The 22,182-nt window shown below is 44.1% G+C and overlaps 1 protein-coding gene across 1 annotated transcript; it reads left to right on the top strand.

The window, feature by feature from the left end:
• Positions 1-249: 249 nt before the first annotated feature.
• Positions 250-21,742, top strand: LOC133156684 (uncharacterized). Its single transcript, XM_061282588.1, has 3 exons — positions 250-4,136; positions 4,796-7,796; positions 8,561-21,742. The coding sequence occupies exon 1, from the start codon at positions 250-252 to the stop codon at positions 2,671-2,673; it is 2,424 nt and encodes an 807-aa protein (XP_061138572.1). The 3' UTR covers positions 2,674-4,136; positions 4,796-7,796; positions 8,561-21,742.
• The last annotated feature ends 440 nt before the right edge of the window (positions 21,743-22,182 follow it).

The raw sequence follows: 22,182 nt of genomic DNA, 5'->3' as shown, positions 1-22,182 counted from the left end.
AGAACCACCCCTTACATGCAACCTCCATACCCAGAGCCAGTGTACAGAGGACCCCAACCGACCATTCCCAAGTTCACTTTCCCGGACCCTAGTGAGTTCGCCCGGCTACGTATAGCATTAGAGAACCTCCTCCCCTCCAATGCTACAGAACTCTTCAAGTATCAGGTACTAGTAGACCATCTTAAGTTAGAAGAGGCCAAACTGATATCTGACGCCTATCTAAACTCCCCAACCCCCTACACGAACACCATGACAGCTCTCTATGACAAATATGGTCAACCTCATCAACTTGCCCTAAAGAAGATATCCAGCGTCCTGGATGGCCCAGAGGTCAGGCGGGGTGATCCAATGGCGTTCCAGAAATTTGCCCTTCAAGTTCAATCACTGGTGGGTCTCCTCCAGACCTTGGGCCACGAAGGAGAAATTGAACTAAGTTGTGGCTCTCACGTAGCTCGCCTACTGAGTAAGCTTCCTCCTGAACAGCGGGCCGATTTTCGCCGTTCCCAGCCCACTCGATCTGGAGCCACATCCACCTTGAGGGACCTGTCAGAGTGGCTTCGCCACGAGTCATGGTGTCAAGACTTTGACAATTCTACCAGTAGCCGGAGCTCCAAGGAGAAGCAGAGCACTAAAGGGAACAATCGTCCTGTGGCTAAGCAAACAGCAGTCCTGCATAGTAGCCAGGAGCCCTCAGTGAAACTAGTTAAAGAGAAACCTGTCAAAGGGAAAGACAAGTCTAAGGTATACTGTGCCTATTGTGAGAGTACAGACCACTACCTCAGCCAGTGTAGTGGTGTAGCCCAGCTCACCAAAGACGAGCTGAAAGCGTGGATCCAGGAGCACAAGCGGTGTTGGCGCTGTGCCCGTCAACACTTCGCCGCCCAGTGCAACCTCAAGAAACCCTGTAACCTTTGTCAAGGCAAGCACCTTCTCGCTCTCCACGAGATTAACATAAGACCTGAGAAAGTTAAGGATGACTCACCTCCAAAGGCTGAAAGCTGCCTGACTACCTGTGCCTCCGAGTCCTTCTACCTTGACCGACCACATGTGGGGAACCGAGTCATGCGGAAGGTGATGCGAGTACACGTGCACTATGGTAGTCAGAAGTTAGACACCTTTGCTATACTGGATGATGGGTCTGAGAGGACCATGCTGCTCCCCACCGCCGCTAAGGCACTAGCCCTTAACGGCGCTCCCGAAGACCTCCCACTGCGCACAGTGCGCTCGGACATCCAAGTCTTGCATGGCCATACAGTGTCATTCCGGGTCTCCTCTCCCACCAACCCTAATATTATGTTTGAGATCACTGATGCCTTTACAGCCAGCCATCTTAATCTAGCCCCACATAGCTACCCAGTTAGCCACCTACAGAGGAAGTTCAAGCACCTGCGTGGAATCCCTATTCCTACCTTCCGAGAAGTAAAGCCCTTGCTTCTCATAGGTTCAGACCAGCCCCACCTCGTAACCCCCATCGAGCCTGTCAGGCTTGGTCCTCATGGTAGCCCAGCAGCTGTCCAGACTAGACTGGGGTGGACCTTGCAGGGCCCGTGTCAGTCGACGGGGCGGCCAGCTCACCCAGCTCAATGCCTGTTCATCTCTGTTCCATCACCCATGGATGATCTCTACAGGCATGTGGAGAGGCTCTGGCAAGTGGATACAGTCCCCTACAGGCCAGAGAGGGAAGTGACACGATCCAAGCAGGATCAGCAAGCCATAGCCCTGCTGGAGACGAAGACAGTACGTACCGAGGTGAGTGGCATCCTTAGATACGCTACTCCCCTGTTACGCCATGCGGCTATGCCCCTATTGCAAGCACCTAAAGAATCAGTTATGGCCCTGCTGCGCAGCACTGAAAGACGCCTCCTTAAGAACCCTGAGCAGGGACAAGCATACCAAGCAGAGATGCGGAAACTCATCGAGTCAGGCGCAGTGCAGGAAGTTAGCGAGGACACCTCATCAACGGAGAGCTGGTTTATCCCCCATCACCTCGTGACCCATAACGGGAAGAACCGCCTCGTCTTTAACTGTTCTCACCAATTTTTGGGCCAGTCCCTTAATCAGTTCCTCCTACCAGGCCCAACTCTAGGTGCCTCACTGCTAGCGGTCCTATTGAGGTTCCGAGAAGGTCCCATTGCAGTTAGTGGGGACATTAAAGGGATGTTCCACCAGGTCCGTCTCCTCCCTGAGGATCGCCCCCTTCTGAGATTCTTATGGAGAGACCTAAAGGTAGAACAACCACCCAAGATCTTTGAATGGCAGGTCCTCCCCTTTGGGACCACCTGTAGCCCATGTTGTGCGACATACGCCCTGCAAAGCCATGTCAAGGATCCCAGTAAGTCAAACGATGACATGAGGTTCTCCGTGGAGCACTGTTTCTATGTCGATAACTACCTGCAGAGTGTGGCTACACCCAGCGAAGCAAAGGGTCGGGTGGACCGGCTCAGGGAGCTCCTCGCCTCGGGCGGCTTCGAATTGCGACAGTGGGCTTGCAACGACCCAAATGTTCTCAGCCACCTACCTTCAGAGCTCAGATCCACCAGTCTAGACCTGTGGCTAGCCCAAGATAAGTCCAACCCGTTTGAGTCGACCCTGGGGTACGTATTGAATGCACCCCGCTTCAGTGGCAGAACGCGGATGAATTTAAAGACATCAAATGAGAATAATCCTTTATAAAAATTAAAATTGACTGACGCAAACGTGAGTTCTTCATGTTTTTATTGAAAACAACATAGTGCTGACGCCGTACGACGCCGTACGACATCGGTTTTTCGCTATAATTCGGTATAATTCGAGGTAGTCCACACTCACCCAAAGTTAAGGTTTCATGGGAATATTATTGTCATAATTGTCTGGACCATATATGATAATTGTTTAATGGTAGTTATTGATAGATCTTGAAGATGTCAAGTTATAGGTGCATATAGCACGTTCATTGTAAGAGGGGAAGAGATGTTGTGTATTTTGGGCTAACTCAAATTCCGTAGTAGAAAAACTTCCGGGGGGAAGTGGGATGGGCGCATTCTGTGTTGTTGTGGTACGCCCTGTGAACGCACTGTGAGTAAGGAATAAAGCAGTTATCATTCACGTCGTTGTCCGACCTATTCTTGCTATCTAAGAACCTGGAAAATAGTAAGGATATAACATATATCACGGGTCATTACGACGGGTTTGGTGGAGTTTTTACTGCTTCTTCCAACTCCTACCGCGCTGACTGTAACCTGACACTCTCTGGCTGCATCTTGCCTCTTTTTTTCTATTGTCGGACTCGGTGGACTCGGTCAAAATCAGCACTGAGTCCGAGTCCGGCAAAAATGACCGAGTCCGACCGAGTCCGAGTCCCCGAGTCCGAACCAAGTCCAGAGCCCTGGTCTTGACATATGAAGGGATTGAAAATAAAGCAGACTTTGACTTTGACTTGACTTTATATGACAATATGTATATGTGTTGTTATATGAGTTGGTGTCCCCAAAATTAACAAATGTCGGCATAACATTTTTTTTTTCAACCTTTGATTCAAACACAAACACATTTAATATAATAACATCATCAACGACAAGCCAACAAATCCAAAATCAAAACATCAATGTCGGCATAAAGTGTGTCGGCTGGCAATGGTTTACCGACAATGCTGTCTGTCACTCACTCGTGAATCTTCGCGAACAACCAATCAGCAGCGCCAGCGAGCGATAGATGGAAAAGGGACTTTACGAGTCAGTGACGTAATTTGCCGTTCACGAACGAGTCAGTGACGCAACTTCCCGTTCACGAGCGGGTGAGAGACTGTTGCCAACGGATGAGTGTTAGGTTGCGGGCCGAAGCTCGCTAGAGGCTTTCGTTAGTGAAATGATTGATCTAGTTCTAGGGAGGATGTGATATTTTAATATGACCTACATATATTTTATACTACCACATCTCTGATTGTTGGGAGCTGTTTTTTGGTCATCGTTTTATGAAAATCAATGTTTGATTGCGAAACGCAAAAGGCACTGCTGCAAAGGGGTCCTTTGCTGCAGAACCAATCAAAACTTGTAACGTCACGTGACTTGATGTCTCCCAATGGCATTCCTCCAACTCAGGAACTAGGAAGTAAATATTGCCACGGATCTATATACAACAATGGAGTTTGTTTGCACTTGGTAAGTTCTTATTTAATATAAATTCATATTGACAATGGCTAAGGATAGCACCGAGGCTAAGAACGTGCAGTATGAAAAGCCCTAAAATGTGATAGCATGTTAGGAGTCATCAGCAGTTTATATGCAGTCAATTTGGGCTTCAGAGATTACACATGAGTAATTTACGTTACAGAGAGTAGCTACAGTAACTGGTTTTGCATTACCGTCTTTCACAGATTGTAATCTCACATAAACGTTAGTCAAACAACCCTAACCCAATGCTAATAATAATTCTTTCACATTCTTGTTGGCTGTTTCACAAGCATGTTGTGGGTAAGATCAAAGAGAAGAGCATAGTGGTAGAAAACATTTGTATTTGTAACACAATAACAACATTACCATGTATTATTAACAGTGTTCAGACAGTCCAAACACACACACACACACGTCTGTACAAGGTAGGTGTTTCACAGAAGTGCTTGTATTTTCTTTGATACTGTATGTTCCCTGTGCTCTTGTCTTCGTCATTTTCCTCAGTTACGTGTGCCTCTGCGTTTTCTACATTTGAAAGGGAAACAAAGTGGGATGGGGGGTTAGATAGAGAGATAATGTGATGACTAACTTTATGTATTGTAGTAGCAATGCTCCAAAATGTATTTGTTGTTTTTCTGTTTCCCCAGATGCTCAACCTTGGACGACACTACAGATATCTTCTAGGCCTAATCTAACCTAGCCTGAGGGGTCTATCGTAATCTTGCAAGATCAAAGATTGATCTGGACACCCCTGCACTGTAGTTACACATCACAAAAGCAGCATTTTGTTGATTCCTGTCTATTCCAGACTAGATCTGACCTTGACTCATACATGCTGTCCATGTTACAGGATTAAAATGCTGTGTCCATTTTACAGGATTAATACACATCTCTCACACCCATATTCATAGCTTTCTCTTTAAGAGAAAACCCAGAGCAAATTTCACGGCCAGTCCAGTAAAATAAAAAAGAGTAATCATGTGCCATATGTTTAAAGTAAAGTGCCTCATCAAAGACTCCTATCATCCCAAGTGTTAGATTTGTTCATTTAAGAAAAAGCCACACACGTTTTGTGATCAAATCTTTCTGTACAAAAGGCTGTAACATCGTTTGCATGTTGTGTTGTTCTGTGTGCATGTTCGTGTTGGCAGCGGCTCTGCCTTGTGTTCCCGCTCCGCATGTCACGTGATTACATGGGGTGACGCGGCGTTCTCTGCGCATGAGCAGGGCACTCCGGAAGAGAGCAGTTCGCGGTATGGTGGTGTAGAAGTTCTCTAGTTATAGTTGAAGCAAGTAAAGCCGAGTTCATGACCAAAAGGTAAGCCCTAGATCTTTGTTGTCGTATAATAAGTATATTTGTTTGTATTTGTTGCCATCGTGTCAGTTCGGGTCCTTGTATGGCACTCTGAGCGGATTCGCGGACGAGAGACACTTTCCTGTTGCCGCCATTCCTGTTCCTCATTTCTATCACTAGAGGTCTCCCCAGACCATCCGATTGCCCACATTACGATGAGTGTCATTGAGATAAGCATAATGCGGCCACTTGTAGCGTTAGAATTCAACTATGTACGTTGGCAACGACTTTATTATACTGTATTTCCTTTAGGGTCATTTAAAGCATGTTTGCGCCATATTTGAAATATTTAGTTTGGGATTGTTTCTACCTTTATTCTTATTATTTGTTATTGCAGACTCTGCAATTCTATCAATCTACAATTTCCAATTCTATTATGACCTTCAATCCTGCAACCCAATAAACCTGTCCGTCCATCCATCTACCTTTTGGCCATTCCCTGTGTCCAGCGTCCTTTGCGGCCTCCTGTATTCTGACCGATACACCATCTTGTACACTATATACACCCAAGATCTAGCGTATTATCCTCCCCAACATTGTGCGTATTACCCTCCCTAACACTTTCATAACGAGAATGACTTGAGTGAATTGATTTTACAATTTTTATCCCCCCTCCCCACCATCTGGCACTTTGCTTGGGACAAAAGGAGCCTTCAGAACTGAAATTTCGTCTCAATTATTCATTCAAATCAATTCACTCAAATCATTCTCGTTATGAAAGATTTGATCACAAAACGTTTCCGTCTGTACGACTGTTTTTTGAATGCACCCCGCTTCAGTGGCAGAACGCGGATGAATTTAAAGACATCAAATGAGAATAATCCTTTATAAAAATTAAAATTGACTGACGCAAACGTGAGTTCTTCATGTTTTTATTGAAAACAACATAGTGCTGACGCCGTACGACGCCGTACGACATCGGTTTTTCGCTATAATTCGGTATAATTCGAGGTAGTCCACACTCACCCAAAGTTAAGGTTTCATGGGAATATTATTGTCATAATTGTCTGGACCATATATGATAATTGTTTAATGGTAGTTATTGATAGATCTTGAAGATGTCAAGTTATAGGTGCATATAGCACGTTCATTGTAAGAGGGGAAGAGATGTTGTGTATTTTGGGCTAACTCAAATTCCGTAGTAGAAAAACTTCCGGGGGGAAGTGGGATGGGCGCATTCTGTGTTGTTGTGGTACGCCCTGTGAACGCACTGTGAGTAAGGAATAAAGCAGTTATCATTCACGTCGTTGTCCGACCTATTCTTGCTATCTAAGAACCTGGAAAATAGTAAGGATATAACATATATCACGGGTCATTACGACGGGTTTGGTGGAGTTTTTACTGCTTCTTCCAACTCCTACCGCGCTGACTGTAACCTGACACTCTCTGGCTGCATCTTGCCTCTTTTTTTCTATTGTCGGACTCGGTGGACTCGGTCAAAATCAGCACTGAGTCCGAGTCCGGCAAAAATGACCGAGTCCGACCGAGTCCGAGTCCCCGAGTCCGAACCAAGTCCAGAGCCCTGGTCTTGACATATGAAGGGATTGAAAATAAAGCAGACTTTGACTTTGACTTGACTTTATATGACAATATGTATATGTGTTGTTATATGAGTTGGTGTCCCCAAAATTAACAAATGTCGGCATAACATTTTTTTTTTCAACCTTTGATTCAAACCCAAACACATTTAATATAATAACATCATCAACGACAAGCCAACAAATCCAAAATCAAAACATCAATGTCGGCATAAAGTGTGTCGGCTGGCAATGGTTTACCGACAATGCTGTCTGTCACTCACTCGTGAATCTTCGCGAACAACCAATCAGCAGCGCCAGCGAGCGATAGATGGAAAAGGGACTTTACGAGTCAGTGACGTAATTTGCCGTTCACGAACGAGTCAGTGACGCAACTTCCCGTTCACGAGCGGGTGAGAGACTGTTGCCAACGGATGAGTGTTAGGTTGCGGGCCGAAGCTCGCTAGAGGCTTTCGTTAGTGAAATGATTGATCTAGTTCTAGGGAGGATGTGATATTTTAATATGACCTACATATATTTTATACTACCACATCTCTGATTGTTGGGAGCTGTTTTTTGGTCATCGTTTTATGAAAATCAATGTTTGATTGCGAAACGCAAAAGGCACTGCTGCAAAGGGGTCCTTTGCTGCAGAACCAATCAAAACTTGTAACGTCACGTGACTTGATGTCTCCCAATGGCATTCCTCCAACTCAGGAACTAGGAAGTAAATATTGCCACGGATCTATATACAACAATGGAGTTTGTTTGCACTTGGTAAGTTCTTATTTAATATAAATTCATATTGACAATGGCTAAGGATAGCACCGAGGCTAAGAACGTGCAGTATGAAAAGCCCTAAAATGTGATAGCATGTTAGGAGTCATCAGCAGTTTATATGCAGTCAATTTGGGCTTCAGAGATTACACATGAGTAATTTACGTTACAGAGAGTAGCTACAGTAACTGGTTTTGCATTACCGTCTTTCACAGATTGTAATCTCACATAAACGTTAGTCAAACAACCCTAACCCAATGCTAATAATAATTCTTTCACATTCTTGTTGGCTGTTTCACAAGCATGTTGTGGGTAAGATCAAAGAGAAGAGCATAGTGGTAGAAAACATTTGTATTTGTAACACAATAACAACATTACCATGTATTATTAACAGTGTTCAGACAGTCCAAACACACACACACACACGTCTGTACAAGGTAGGTGTTTCACAGAAGTGCTTGTATTTTCTTTGATACTGTATGTTCCCTGTGCTCTTGTCTTCGTCATTTTCCTCAGTTACGTGTGCCTCTGCGTTTTCTACATTTGAAAGGGAAACAAAGTGGGATGGGGGGTTAGATAACAATAACAAACAGAATAATTGTCAATTTCTGTCTATGTGAAGCCCTTTGAGACTGCTTGTGATTTAGGGCTATACAAATAAACTTGACTTGACTTGACTAGATAGAGAGATAATGTGATGACTAACTTTATGTATTGTAGTAGCAATGCTCCAAAATGTATTTGTTGTTTTTCTGTTTCCCCAGATGCTCAACCTTGGACGACACTACAGATATCTTCTAGGCCTAATCTAACCTAGCCTGAGGGGTCTATCGTAATCTTGCAAGATCAAAGATTGATCTGGACACCCCTGCACTGTAGTTACACATCACAAAAGCAGCATTTTGTTGATTCCTGTCTATTCCAGACTAGATCTGACCTTGACTCATACATGCTGTCCATGTTACAGGATTAAAATGCTGTGTCCATTTTACAGGATTAATACACATCTCTCACACCCATATTCATAGCTTTCTCTTTAAGAGAAAACCCAGAGCAAATTTCACGGCCAGTCCAGTAAAATAAAAAAGAGTAATCATGTGCCATATGTTTAAAGTAAAGTGCCTCATCAAAGACTCCTATCATCCCAAGTGTTAGATTTGTTCCCAGTTCTTTATCTTTAATGCTCGCTATGCTAACAGTAATTACCAAGAGGCAGCCTTCACAGTTTAACTATTTAATGTATGCCAGAATTCGGAGTGGAGCCCCGAAGACGGTTGGATAGTCGACGTCGACATCTCTCCGGCAGCTCCTGCAGCTAAACCAGCTCCAAATGTAATGCATAGCGTTCCCTTGGATCAAGTTGGTGCAGCCGAGAGTGGAGTCATGTTTAATGGGCAACGCATGATCTTCAAAAGTTCTGCCCTGTCTAGCGCCCTGGAGAGGATACTCCAGCCTCGCCGTCTGGTGAGAGCACAACACGGAGGACAGCAGTTTACGAGTTAGAAGTCCATGCTCAGTTAATGCAGAGTCGGACGCTACGGGTTGTCCTCGACGGTGGGAGAGACCATCGAAGTCTCACTGGTCAGCTATCGCCCGCCTAAAGCCGGGCAGCCCCCGGTCAGTAAGGTGCTGACTCATCACGGTCTACCTGCTTCAGAGGGTACCTGGAGCTAACAGTTAAGGCTCGACAAGTAGATCGTTAACTTTGTACCTGCGAACAAGATAAAAACAGGATCTTACCAGCTCTCAAGCTGGGTACCTGGAATGTACGGACTATGAAACCCGGTCTGACTGAAGATCTTCAAGCAGTAAAAGACACTCGAAAGACGGCGGTGATTGATCGCGAACTGTACAGGCTGAATATAGACATCGCTGCTTTACAGGAAACACGACTGTCTGGAAGTGGATCATTGAAAGAAAAGCACTATACCTTTTTCTGGCAAGGAAAAAATGATGATCAACCAAAGGAACATGGAGTGGGCTTCGCCGTGAAGAATCACTTAATCGAAATGATCAAACCTCCTACCAATGGCACAGAAAGAACTCTCAAAATGCGTCTTTACAACCAAAGGTCCAGCTAACATCATCTGTGTTTACGCCCCAACGCGACACGCTGCAGCAGAAACAAAAGACAGTTTCTATGAATCTTTAGATTCCATCCTGAGTGCAAACCCTGTATCTGAGCACCTTTATGTCCAAGGTGACTTCAATGCGAGGGTGGGTGCGGACCAGGTGTCATGGCCGGAAGTATTAGGATCTCACGGCGTTGGAAAGATGAATGAAAATTGTCAAAGACTTCTAGAACTATGCTCTGTTCGCAACTTGTGCGTGACCAACATCTACTTTCAAAACAAGGCATGTCGCAAAGTGTCTTGGAGACATCCGAGATCAAAACACTGGCATCAACTTGACCTTGTAGTCACTCGACGTAACTCTTTCAATAGCGTCTGCAACACGAGAGCTTACCACAGCGCCGACTGCGACACTGACCACTCATTGATTGTGAGCAAATTGAATCTTAAGCTCAAGAGGTTTTATCATTCGAAGTCGAAGTGTCAGCCACACATCAATATCGGCAAGACAAGCTGTGTAAACAAGAACGCCGAGTTTATTGCAAGACTGGAAAGCACGCTGTCAAATGATAGTCGAGAGTGTGCTGAAGACAGGTGGAAGTTTATCCGCACTACCATTCAGACAGAAGCAACTCTGACCTACGGTAAGAAGGAATGCAATAACAGACTGGATTGAGGCGAACATTGCCGAAATGGAGTCAGTCCTTGATTCAAGATTCAAGAGTTTTTTATTCGCCATGTTTGAGCGTGCCAAACAAGGAATTTGACTTTGGTAAAACACACCCTCTGTTCAACATTTAGGTGACTAACAACACTCAGGACATGTGAAAAATGGCAAAAACAGTGTAGACAAAATCAAAAAAGGTGTGAAGAGCAGGATGTTATTGCTCAGTAATGACTCTGAGACTCTAAGAGTGGTGTGAGTTCATCAGAGTCTTGGATAGATGGGAGGTTGATTCCAATGATCTTTTCTGCAGTCCTGATTGTCCGTTGATGTCAAACGCAAAGCATTCTGCAAGTACAAGCAGCACCCATCTACAAAAAACTTGCAGGAACTGAAGTCTGCACGGGGTAACGTCCAGAGAACAGCCTGCCGCTGCGCGAACGCCTACTGGCTCCAGCTGTCAGAAGGCATTCAACATGCCTGAACTAATGGCAACTTCAGGGCAATGTACAAAAAAGCATCAAACAAGCTACTGGAAAATTAGTGAAGAAATATGCGGCCATAAAATCCAAGACTGGTGAAGTCATCATTGACAAAAGCAAACAGCTAGCGAGATGGGTAGCATACTACCTCGACTTGTATCCCAATCCATCGCCAGTTTCGCAAGACGCAATCAGTATGTTAGAAGACTTTCCTGTGATGGACGAGTTAGACTATGTACCAACCTTAGATGAGCTCAGCAAGGCCATTGATGCTGTAGCACAGGGGTGGCCAACCCTCGGCTCGCGAGCCGCATGCGGTGTTAGGGTTTGCAGAATATCTTCATTGTATGATTATGTTGGAATGTAACCTGTAATAATTTAACCAGCTTGTCCTGTCTTAACAAAAGTAGTAGACCAAAGTGCTAAGATCTTTTCAACTGATTGACTAGACGCAGAGGAAGCAATCAAAGTTGCTTTGTTTACAGAAAGTCGTAAAAGGCCCCCTGCGATGCTTTGATCAGCAGGGGAGCGGCGTCACCCTATCCTGTGTGTTCCCACACCCCTACTTTCAACCCCACTCTGTTTCTCAATAAATATGCACCTGAAAAGGCCTGAGTCAGACTTCATTCGACCATCGCTGTAAGCACAGCGACGAGTGAACTCTCCGCCTGCAGGTGTCTAAAACGACTAACTTGTCTCCAGTGTGGTCCTTGCAAAATAAGTTAGAGTGAGCACCACCCTAACATGCGGCTCCTTGCCGGGTTTCATGCGGCTCCTTTACATTCATATCAACATTTGTGGGTTTATTTGTTTGTTTGTTTGTTTTTGTGCGTGTTCGCGTCGCTTGAGTCCAATATGGTATTTTCGTCAAACGCTGCGTGTTCGCTTCGCTTGAGTTCAATAGGGTATTTTCGTCAAACGCGCATGCACATGAGGTGAAATCCAGCAAAGGAGGAGGGGCAAACCCATTCGAGGAAACAAATAGTGTCAATTTTGCTCTCAAAATGGTAGGGAGAAAATACACAGCTAAACAAAAATATGAAGACAAAAACATAACGCGTCAAATCTTCAGCGCCACTTCAGCTCACTTGATGCTTTTCTGGTGAGGAGTCCATTTCTGTCATTATCATGTTTCTGCGTGACATGATAATGTCACACAATAAATTTGGCTGAGCAGAGGTGTGTGTGTGTGTGTGCGCGCGTTTGTGTGTGTGCGCGTGAGTGTGCATGTGTTTGTGTGTGTGTGTGTGCGCACGTTTGTGTGTGTGCGAGTGAGTGTGCATGTGTGTGTGTGCGTGTGTGTGAGTGGGGGGAGGATGTTCATATCTGCTCATGTGTATGATGTGCCTCTTTGCGATGACACAGTAAAAAATGTGGCTCTTAGTCTCTGACTGGTTGGCCACCCCTGCTCTAGCATGTCGGAAGTCTTATGGTGCGGATGGAATACCTCCCGAGCTAATCAAGTGCGGAAACCAGCACTTCTGAAACCACTCCACGAACTCCTGTGTTGGTGTTGGAGAGACGGCAAAGTACCACAGGATATGAAGGACGCCAAGATTGTTACACTGTACAAGAACAAGGGAGATGGTAGTAGTTGTGATAGTTACCGTGGTATCTCTCTACTGAACGTAGTTGGCAAGGTCTTTGCCCGTGTTATCCTTGCCCGCCTACAGGTCCTAGCTGACCGTGTGTATCTGGAGTCGCAGTGTGGATTCAGAAAAGCAAGATCTACAGTCGACATGATCTTCTCATTGCGCCAGCTACAGAAAAAATGTCGAGAACAACGAACTCCACTTCATATTGCATTCATTGATTTTACCAAAGCTTTTGATTCGGTGAGCCGAAGTGGTTTATTCCAAATGCTGAAGAAGATTGGCTGTCATCCGCAGTTGCATGAAAATACGCAGTGCACCGTTAACTTCGACGGCACATCATCGGAACCATTCATCACAAAGAATGGGGTGAAACAGGGTTGTACTTTGGCTCTAACATTATTTGGAATATTCTTTTCACAAATGCTCAAGTTGGCATTCAGTCATTCTGAAGAAGGCGTCTATCTTCATACTAGGAGCGACGGAAAGTTGTTCAACCTATCTCGCCTAAAGTGTAAATCCAAGGTCCGCACCTTTTTGGTACGGGAACTGTTGTTTGCAGACGATGCATGCACCCTTAGTCGCACACACAGAGAGTGATCTTCAACAATTGATGGACAGTTTTCCTAATGCTTGTAAAGCAGAACATACAGGTACCAGCGTCAATCAGTGTCGAAAACAATCAGCTTGAAGTTGTGGATGAATATGTCTACCTGGGCTCAACAGTCGCCAGCAATTTGTCACTGGATGTTGAAATCTCAAAGCGCATAGGCAAAGCCTCCGCCGTTATGGCTAAGCTTCACAAGCGAGTATGGGGTAACCAAAAACTCACAGTGAACACCAAGCTCAAAGTGTACCAGGCTCGCATCCTCGGAACATTGCTGTACGGTAGTGAGTCATGGACCACCTATGCTCGCCAAGAGGACAGACTGGAAAAGTTTCACATCCGGTGTCTACGTCGGATTCTGGACATCACTTAGCAAGAGCGCGGCACGAACACTTCGGTGCTGGAAAAGGCTGGTTCCCTCAGTATGCAACTCCTGCTTTGTCAACGTCGAATGAGATGGCTTGGACATGTGCGCCGCATGAATGATGGAAGGATCCCAAAAGATTTACTCTACGTTGAGCTCGCTTCAGGACATTGCCCGATGCGTCGTCCAATGCTGCGCTTTAAGGATGCGTGTAAAAGAGACATGGTTCTTACAGGTATCGACACGAAGAATTGGGAACTTCAAGCGATGGATCGTAAGTCCTGGTGCCAAGCCATTCATGAAGGAGTCAGGCAAGGCGAGGAAAAAAAATCCAGCATTTGGAAAGCAAGCGTGAACGCAGGAAACAGAGACAGGAAGCTCAGGCCCAAGAGCAACCAACTCAATTCGTATGTCCGGCTTGTGGGAGAGACTGTCATGCCAGAATCGGACTGCTGAGCCACTCAAGACGCTATACTTTACTCCAGTGATTCCATGCCCATGGCGCTACCATTGTGTCTCGAGACAGACGGATGCCAAAGGAAAGGATATGCCAGAATGATCGATGCACAGCTGTGGAGCCCTTTCTGCGAGATGCGTAAGAGGGTCTAACTCCCAGCGCCAAGGTTCCTGCTCTTATACTACTCTGGGCCGACTTCCTGCAAGGAGGCGACTCTGCCTAGCCTTTGTGATAATGTGTGACCTTGTAGTCTTAACTGAGAGCGACTTCTACATATGTGCAAAGAGTGTCATTGAGAAGAGAAAGCTAATGAAGCAAGAGAAGGGTTACAGCGATAAAACGGCATAGCTCAAGCTACCTAGCTAATCACATGTGCCAAAGAGGCCTATTCTAACAATCCCCCTGTTTGAGTGACCTTACAGGTCACTCAACTAAACTTGAGCATTTGATAAAAAATACCGTTTTTTTCCGTGTATAGTGAGCCCCCATGTATAGTACGCACCCTAAGAATGGCATGCTGATGCTGGAAAAAAGCTTGTACCCATGTATAATACGCACCCAATTTTTATGATTTTTTTTAAATTTTTTATTTTTTTTTTAAGTCCCAATGATCGTCACACACGCAGGGAGGCAATGGGTCCCATTTTTATAGTCTTTGGTATGGTCTTAACTAGGCTGGATGTAATTTTTTTTTGTTGGCGTTGATTTCTCCGACTGCCCGTAAACGCACCACCGCGCTCCGTGCGCGCACGGGAAAGAGGCGGCTCTGTATGGGAGAGACGTTGAAGAGGAATAAAAACACCCTTGGAAACCAAAACTTGCCCCTCGTCGTGACTCGGAGCCGCAACAAATGTTTCGGATTTGTGTAGGGTACATTGTGACAGACAGCAAACTAGCAGGTGATCGAGCTTGCGTCTGATACAAGAGCATTGCGGTCGTATGGAGTGTGTTTGAAGTGAACAGCAGAGACGAAAGGAACAAGGCAAAGTGTTGTGAAATAAAATATTACCTGTAATACGCATTTTGTTATTTGCTGATTGAAACTGCTAATTAAACTGTGAATTGAAACTAATAGGAAGAAAACATATCTCGCTCTTAATATAGCTGACGTGTCTTGCGCATACGTTCTGCGCATCTGTAATGGCGGCCTCCGTATGACGTCCGGTCCGCGATGGAGATTAAAAACAAACAATATTTGACAATAACACACCATCAAGAATTGCACCATCGCATCAAACGATGTGTCGTCAATTATGGATTTTTTTGACTAAGTGTGTTGGGCAGGATGGCTGAATGCGATGCGCGATTGACAACAAACAAGAAGAAAGGTGAGTTTTATTTCGGGGGAGATTTGTCATGTCTCGTCCCCAGTTTTGCTATGTGTCTAGGTTGCCATAGTTTCTGTTCGCGTCGCCCCTCTCTTCCTGTGTCACCTCAATCGATGTAACGTGTTTTGTATTTAAGTCCTGTCTGCCCCTCGCTCACCGTCGGATCATTGCATGTGTTACTGTCATGATGTGGTTTCTGTTCCTGTCTTTGGTAATGTCACCCTGTCTTTTTGTTCTACGACTTTGTCGGTCAGTCCGGTTGTTGGTTTTGTTGTACCATGATTTTCTTTAAAAAGAATAAAAAATAAAAAATGTGTACCCATGTATAATGCGCACCCCAGATTTTAGGACAATAAATTATTTAAATTTTGCGCACTATACACGGAAAAAAACGGTATGTATGGTGAATAAATTAGCACCACTTCAACTCTTTGCATATCATGTCCTTGTCCAAGCACAACAAATTACAAAATAAAATAATCCCATAACCTCCTTTACATATCAGGTCAGCATATTCAAAAATATTACAACACTTTTCAACGTTTAACGTATTACAAATAGAATATCATGCGTTAAAAAGTCACCATTTGTTTATTCCGCCCAACAATGCCCTATATTAGAGCACCTTTTCCCTAATGCAACCAAGCTCCTGTAATTTCCCTTTCTAGCAGTCACCCATTGAAGCTACTCATCGCAGCTTTATAATTGAGCAAAAACTTAATATCTACTAAGCCACAGTTTGTTGTCATCCCAATTCTTATGTCCACCAAAAGTTTCAAATCACAATGGCCAAATTTGCTTTTACTTAGTCATCAGGAGAGAAATATATAAGGTGGAGATTAGTGAAGCGGGGGGGTTGGTAAAATAAATTGAAATATGCGAATGAATGAACGAGAGAGAAGAAAAATAAAAATGCTTTGAATACTTTTGAGTAGTATTAGATAATATGGACCCTGTATAGCAACTGTATGTATATTGGTTTTAATAGGACAAATTAATATTAAAATTTGTCAGGTCTTATTAGGAGATATAGTATATCAGTGGGCAGTGCTTATGTCACTAGAAAGTCCTTAATTAACTGATCACTCATCAGTTCCGCAAAAGATTTGACTCAGTCCAGGTTCATTGATTTCTTATGGGGTTAATAATCTCCTTTATTGACCTTTATTGTGACCAATGGAATCATAACAAACAAAATGTTATTCAAATAAAATACCAACAGCCAAAGGAAATAAAATAAAATACAACTTGTAGACAAAACAAACCAGCCATACGTATCGGCTGAAAGAAAACAGAGTGAAGCACAGTTAGTTGGAGGGTGTGTGAAAGGGGAGGGGAATGAATGAATGTTTGTTTCAAACATGTAAATTATACATCAATCAATCAAATGAAAAATTAAAAATAAGGTAACTATGACTTTGTAGAAATGCTGTATACCAGTGGTCCCCAACCACCGGGCCGCGGACCGGTACCGGTCCGTGGGTCACTTGGTACCGGGCTGCCAAGCCGCACAGACAAAAAAAAAAAAATTATCGACGATCAATTAATTCAGGTCAAGACACTCCTCCCGGTCACGTGACATGTTTCCCCAGTCGAGCCCGCAAAGCTAATATGTGGCGACAGGCTAACTAACCAGGCAATGAAGCATTCAAAACGGCTTCAACACATGGAGACCAAGCATCCTGCAATAAAAGACAAACCTTAATAACTTCGGGTAACATTGTCTCCGATAACGTCTAGATGGGGCCGGCTTGTTTCTGAGAAACAAACTCAGTGCTCCCACTAATTCAACGTAATGGTGAGTTTTATTTTTGTCATTTGTACTTGTTTTTATGTCAGTCGTATCATTTTATTTCATCGTATTTATTTACATAAATGTATCATTTATTTATATAAATGCCAGTCCGCGAAAATATTTCTGACATGTAACCGGTCCGTAGCGCAAAAAAGGTTGGGGACCACTGCTGTATACAATATACTGCACAAAGTGGGCAGAGTTTACTTGTCTATAAAGGAGTGGGAAGAAGTAGGATTTATTTAATTCAACCCTATGCAATTTAAGACAAAAATAACAATACACAGGGATGAGAATCTTCCGTGGATCCGCGGATTTCCGTGTTTTTATCCGTCGGGAGTATCATTTTTGTGAATCGTGTAGATCCGTTGAGAAAATATTTTTTATATGGGGGGGCAAGTCGAACGGGATCAGGAACTGCTTCGGATGGGCATGGCTCGAGAGCATCGTCATCTTACAACTCGGAACACCAGCTCAGTGGCCTAGTGGTAGAGTGTCCGCCCTGAGACTGGAAGGTTGTGGGTTCAAACCCTGGCCGGGTCATACCAAAGACTATAAAAATGGGACCCATTGCCTCCCTGCTTTGCACTCAGCATTAAGTGTTGGAATTGGAGAGTTATGATTCCCGAGCGCGGCACCGCTGCTGCTCACTGCTCCCTTCTCAGGGGATGGATCAAAATCACATGGGGATGGGTTAAATGCAGAGAAAAAATTTCACCACACCCAGATGTGTGTGTGACGATCATTGGGACTTTTTAACATTAACACAAAGACGCTCTTAAAGCAATGCGACAGTGAGCGCCCGGCGCGCTACGGTTGCGCGATCGGACTAAATTAAGCTCCCTACGCACCAAGGTCCACTTAAATTTTGGAAAGTACACCGGGACTTTAAAAATATTTTCTAAATTTCAGCGACGGCTCTGTCACAATAATGCGATCAGCGCGGTGCAGTTGCGCGGTCGGCGCCGCGCTACGTTTGCACATATGGCGGTTCGCTGCAGTTGCGTGATCAGACAAAATTAATCACCCTGCGTTCTTAGGTCCACTTAAATTTTGGAAAGTACATCAGGAGTTTAAAAATATTTTCTAAATTTCAGGGACGGCTCTGTCACAATAATGCAACGGTTGGCGACCCGCTACGGTTGCACGTTCGGTGGTGCGCTGCAGTTGTGCGATCGGACAAAAATGCGTAAATGAAAAAATGCTTAAAGTCTTGGAACGGATTAAAAAAAATTCCATTATTTGTAATGGGAAAAATAGATTCGGAATTCGACCGATTCGCTTCTCGAACCGCCTTCTGGAACGGATTGTGGTCGAAAAACGACGCTTGACTATATTATATTCACCTCGGTAGCCCACCAAGCAGGTATATTTTTTTAACAAAACTGTTGAAATTGAGTGATGAAATTAATGGTTTTCGGGTTGCTACACTGCCAAAATCCAGGAGTTTCCAGAGAGCTTTTCCCCCTGAGCCCCCTCCGGGGCGTTGACCCTGGCCCTCTGCGGCCCCCACTGGGGCCCCCAGACCCCAGCTACTTTTCAGTGTTTTTTTCATTTGCCGTTCTCATCCCTGAATACAATCTTTAGTTACCTCTAACAGTTGTTACTTTACCTATTATTGTCCATGACTTTCACATGAACAGAAGATAAAAATGCAGACTATGCAATTTCAATGTGGTTATAGCTCATAAGTTTCAATTCTTTAAAGGTTTAAATGGATGGTTCACCCTCCTCAGTGGAGTCCCAGCATCCCTATTAGGGATATTCAACTCGATTCATTTATGGTTGATGATTCTGCGCTGAAGGCAAAAAATGTGGGTTCGGTGGCTGATATGCTGATAGGGTGTATGTAGGACCTGGATTATTTTGGGGTTCCCCATATGTCAATGCTGGTAGTGGTTTTGGTGGGGGCAGTGGTTGTCTGTTGAAATAATGGCAGTGAACTAGCCTAGCTTCGAGCTATGTGTCCATTCTGATTACACACAACATTGGTAGTTTTGATATGGACTGTAATATTCATAAAATTGATTCCTGTTGTTTGAAATTTTACCTCTGCCTTTCCCACGGCCCTGCACATGGCTCCCCTGGCCATTATAGTTAAGAGTTACTTTGCCGATCCTCAGTTTGTGTCAATTGCAATCTTGAACCATCCTTCTCTTTTTACTCAAGTTGTTCCTTCAACACTCGCAGCTGCATGTTTTTTTTTTCTCGATCAAGGTTCTCATCCTGTTTATATTCCTCCTCCTGCCTCTCATCACAGCAATTTAAAAAATGGCACAAATGCTTTCCCCAGCTATTCTGAGACAATGAGTCTGGTTCCACAATGCCATATAATGCATCCTGTATCTTTTTTGGTTGGGATTTGTTAATTGCCTGCTTCATCAGTGTGCCCGACAATGGATAGTCACCCGTCTGAGCCAAACACGTTCGAAATACTTGGCAGGGTTTTCCCCCTTCTCACGCCCTACTTCACCCATAGCCTTGGTAGAGGGCCTGGAAGGGTACATCAAGTAAATTGCATTCCACACACGTTGAGAAATGGGGGAGAAAGGGTGACTGTCCCTCAAATCTGCAGTGTTAGCCTGCCTCTCAAGAACCTGCAAATCTCCCAGTGCCAAATGTGCTAAAAGACATATACGTACATCTCCCAGTGCAGCGTTTGTAGGCAGAACCAGTTTACAAAAAGCCGCAGCCCATTTTGTTCCTCCTTCCGAAGGAGAGGGCAATTGGCTACGCAAAATATTAGCTTCAGTCAACGAAAGAGGATTATTTTGTGTCAAATCCGCACTTATCGACTGTAAGTGACCCGACCCTCCGTTTAAAGTAACGCAGCCCTCATAGGGAGACGAGAGTTTCCATGTCGGGGTGGGGAAAAATTCGTCTGAGTCTAACCGCCTCTAAGATATCAATTCGGACAGAATTAATTTATTCTTTTTAGGACGCCAATCCCTTTAAAGTCACTCTGAAACCGGTGCAGAGTAACCACTTGAGGCCCGGAATCAAGATGACCGTGCCCTTTTTACCAGTGGCTCCTTCCCCATTTTTTATTTGAAGCATTTGTTATCGCTCGGATAAATTTATCTGTCTTTGGTAAGACCGAAGGGATTCCTTGATTTACTAGAGCGCACTCGGCCTAGCTGAGCTCAAGATAACTCCTTCGAACCAGATCTGACAATTCCTGATGTTAAGGATTCAAGCTGTCTTCACTTTAAAAAGAATTGAACGGATTTAAAGAATGACTATGACAGGGAAATAAAGAAATTTTAAAGTTCTAATTACTGCATATAAAACCATGCTCAACATAGTTCATATGAAATAATTGATAACCGAATTAAGGATTAAGTAGAGATTTAATGAATAAGCAAGGAAAAAGAATTACAAATCGAAAAAAAACAACACTCACCCTTCTCAGAACAAAAGAGGAAACAAAAGGTCTAAAATCCTATTTGGTTGAACAAGTCGAGTGATCAGCTCTCCTTTTTTTCCAAAATCCAAATTCTGTTTGAAATAGAAGGAAAGGTCTGGCCATGAGGAGATTAGCCAACGCCGTAACATTGGCGTCTTTCCCTTTCTGCCTGAAGCGTCTGTCTCCTCTGCCTTCCTCGAAGCTTAAAATTTGACAAAGTCCAATTCGAAGACTCTAGAAATTCATTTTAGTAGATTTTGGTTCAATCTCAAAAAGAATGAAAGATCCATCTTCGTCTAAACGGCGTTCTTTACTCCGGGCAGCGTCACGGCCATCGCCCTGACTAGGAAGAACCGCCTTGCTCTGTGTCAGGACATCATATTTATAGGCTTCTGGCATTACCTCATCTATGTATATGTAGGTGAAAGGTCAGAATCCCTGCACCAGGTCATAAGAATATCTAGGTGAAAGTTCAGAATCCCAGCACCAGGTCATAGTAATATCTAGGTGAAAGGTCAGAATTCCTGCACCAGGTCATAAAAATATCTAGTTGAATATCTGGTCGATTCCAATAGTGTAACAAACAACCTCTTTTGTCTCCCCACAACTTACCGTTTTTTTCCGTGTATAGTGTGCCCCCATGTATAGTACGCACCTTAACAATGGCATGCTGATGCTGGAAAAAAGCTTGTACCCATGTATAATACGCACCCAATTTTTATGAATTTTTTTAAAAAAAAATTTTAATTTTTTTTTTTTTTTTTTTTTTTTTAAGTCCCAAAGATCGTCACACACGCAGGGAGGCAATGGGTCCCATTTTTAAAGTCTTTGGTATGGTCTTAACTAGGCTGGATGTCATTTTTTTTGTTGGCGTTGATTTCTCCGACTGCCCCTAAACGCACCACCGCGCTCCGTGCGCACACGGCGGCTCTGTATGGGAGAGACGTTGAAGAGGAATAAAAACACCCTTGGAAACCAAAACTTGCCCCTCGTCGTGACTCGGAGCCGCAACAAATGTTTCGGATTTGTGTAGGGTACATTGTGACAGACGGCAAACTAGCAGGTGATCGAGCGAGCGTCTGATACAAGAGCATTGCGGTCGTATGGAGCGTGTTTGAAATGAACAGCAGAGACGAAAGGAACAAGGCAAAGTGTTGTGAAATAAAATATTACCTGTAATACGCATTTTGTTATTTGCTGATTGAAACTGCTAATTAAACTGTGAATTGAAACTAATAGGTGGAGAACTGAACTCTCGCTCTTTATATAGCTGACGTGTCTTGCGCAACCGTTCTGCGCATCTGTAATGGCGGTCTCCGTATGACGTCCGGTCCGCGATGGAGATTAAAAAACAAACAATATTTGACAATAACACACCATCGAGGATTGCACCATCGCATCAAACGATGTGTCGTCAATTATGAATTTTACTAAGTGTGTTGGGCAGGATGGCTGAATGCGATGCGCGATTGACAACAAACAAGAAGAAAGGTGAGTTTTATTTCGGGGGAGATTTGTCATGTCTCGTCCCCAGTTTTGCTATGTGTCTAGGTTGCCATAGTTTCTGTTCGTATCACCCCGCTCTTCCTGTGTCACCTCAATCGATGTAACGTGTTTTG

This window comes from Syngnathus typhle, linkage group LG7, assembly GCF_033458585.1.
Source record: "Syngnathus typhle isolate RoL2023-S1 ecotype Sweden linkage group LG7, RoL_Styp_1.0, whole genome shotgun sequence".
Classification (NCBI taxonomy): domain Eukaryota; kingdom Metazoa; phylum Chordata; class Actinopteri; order Syngnathiformes; family Syngnathidae; genus Syngnathus; species Syngnathus typhle.
The sequence above is the reverse complement of the archived record's forward strand: the minus strand, read 5'-3'. Positions and strand labels throughout refer to the sequence as shown.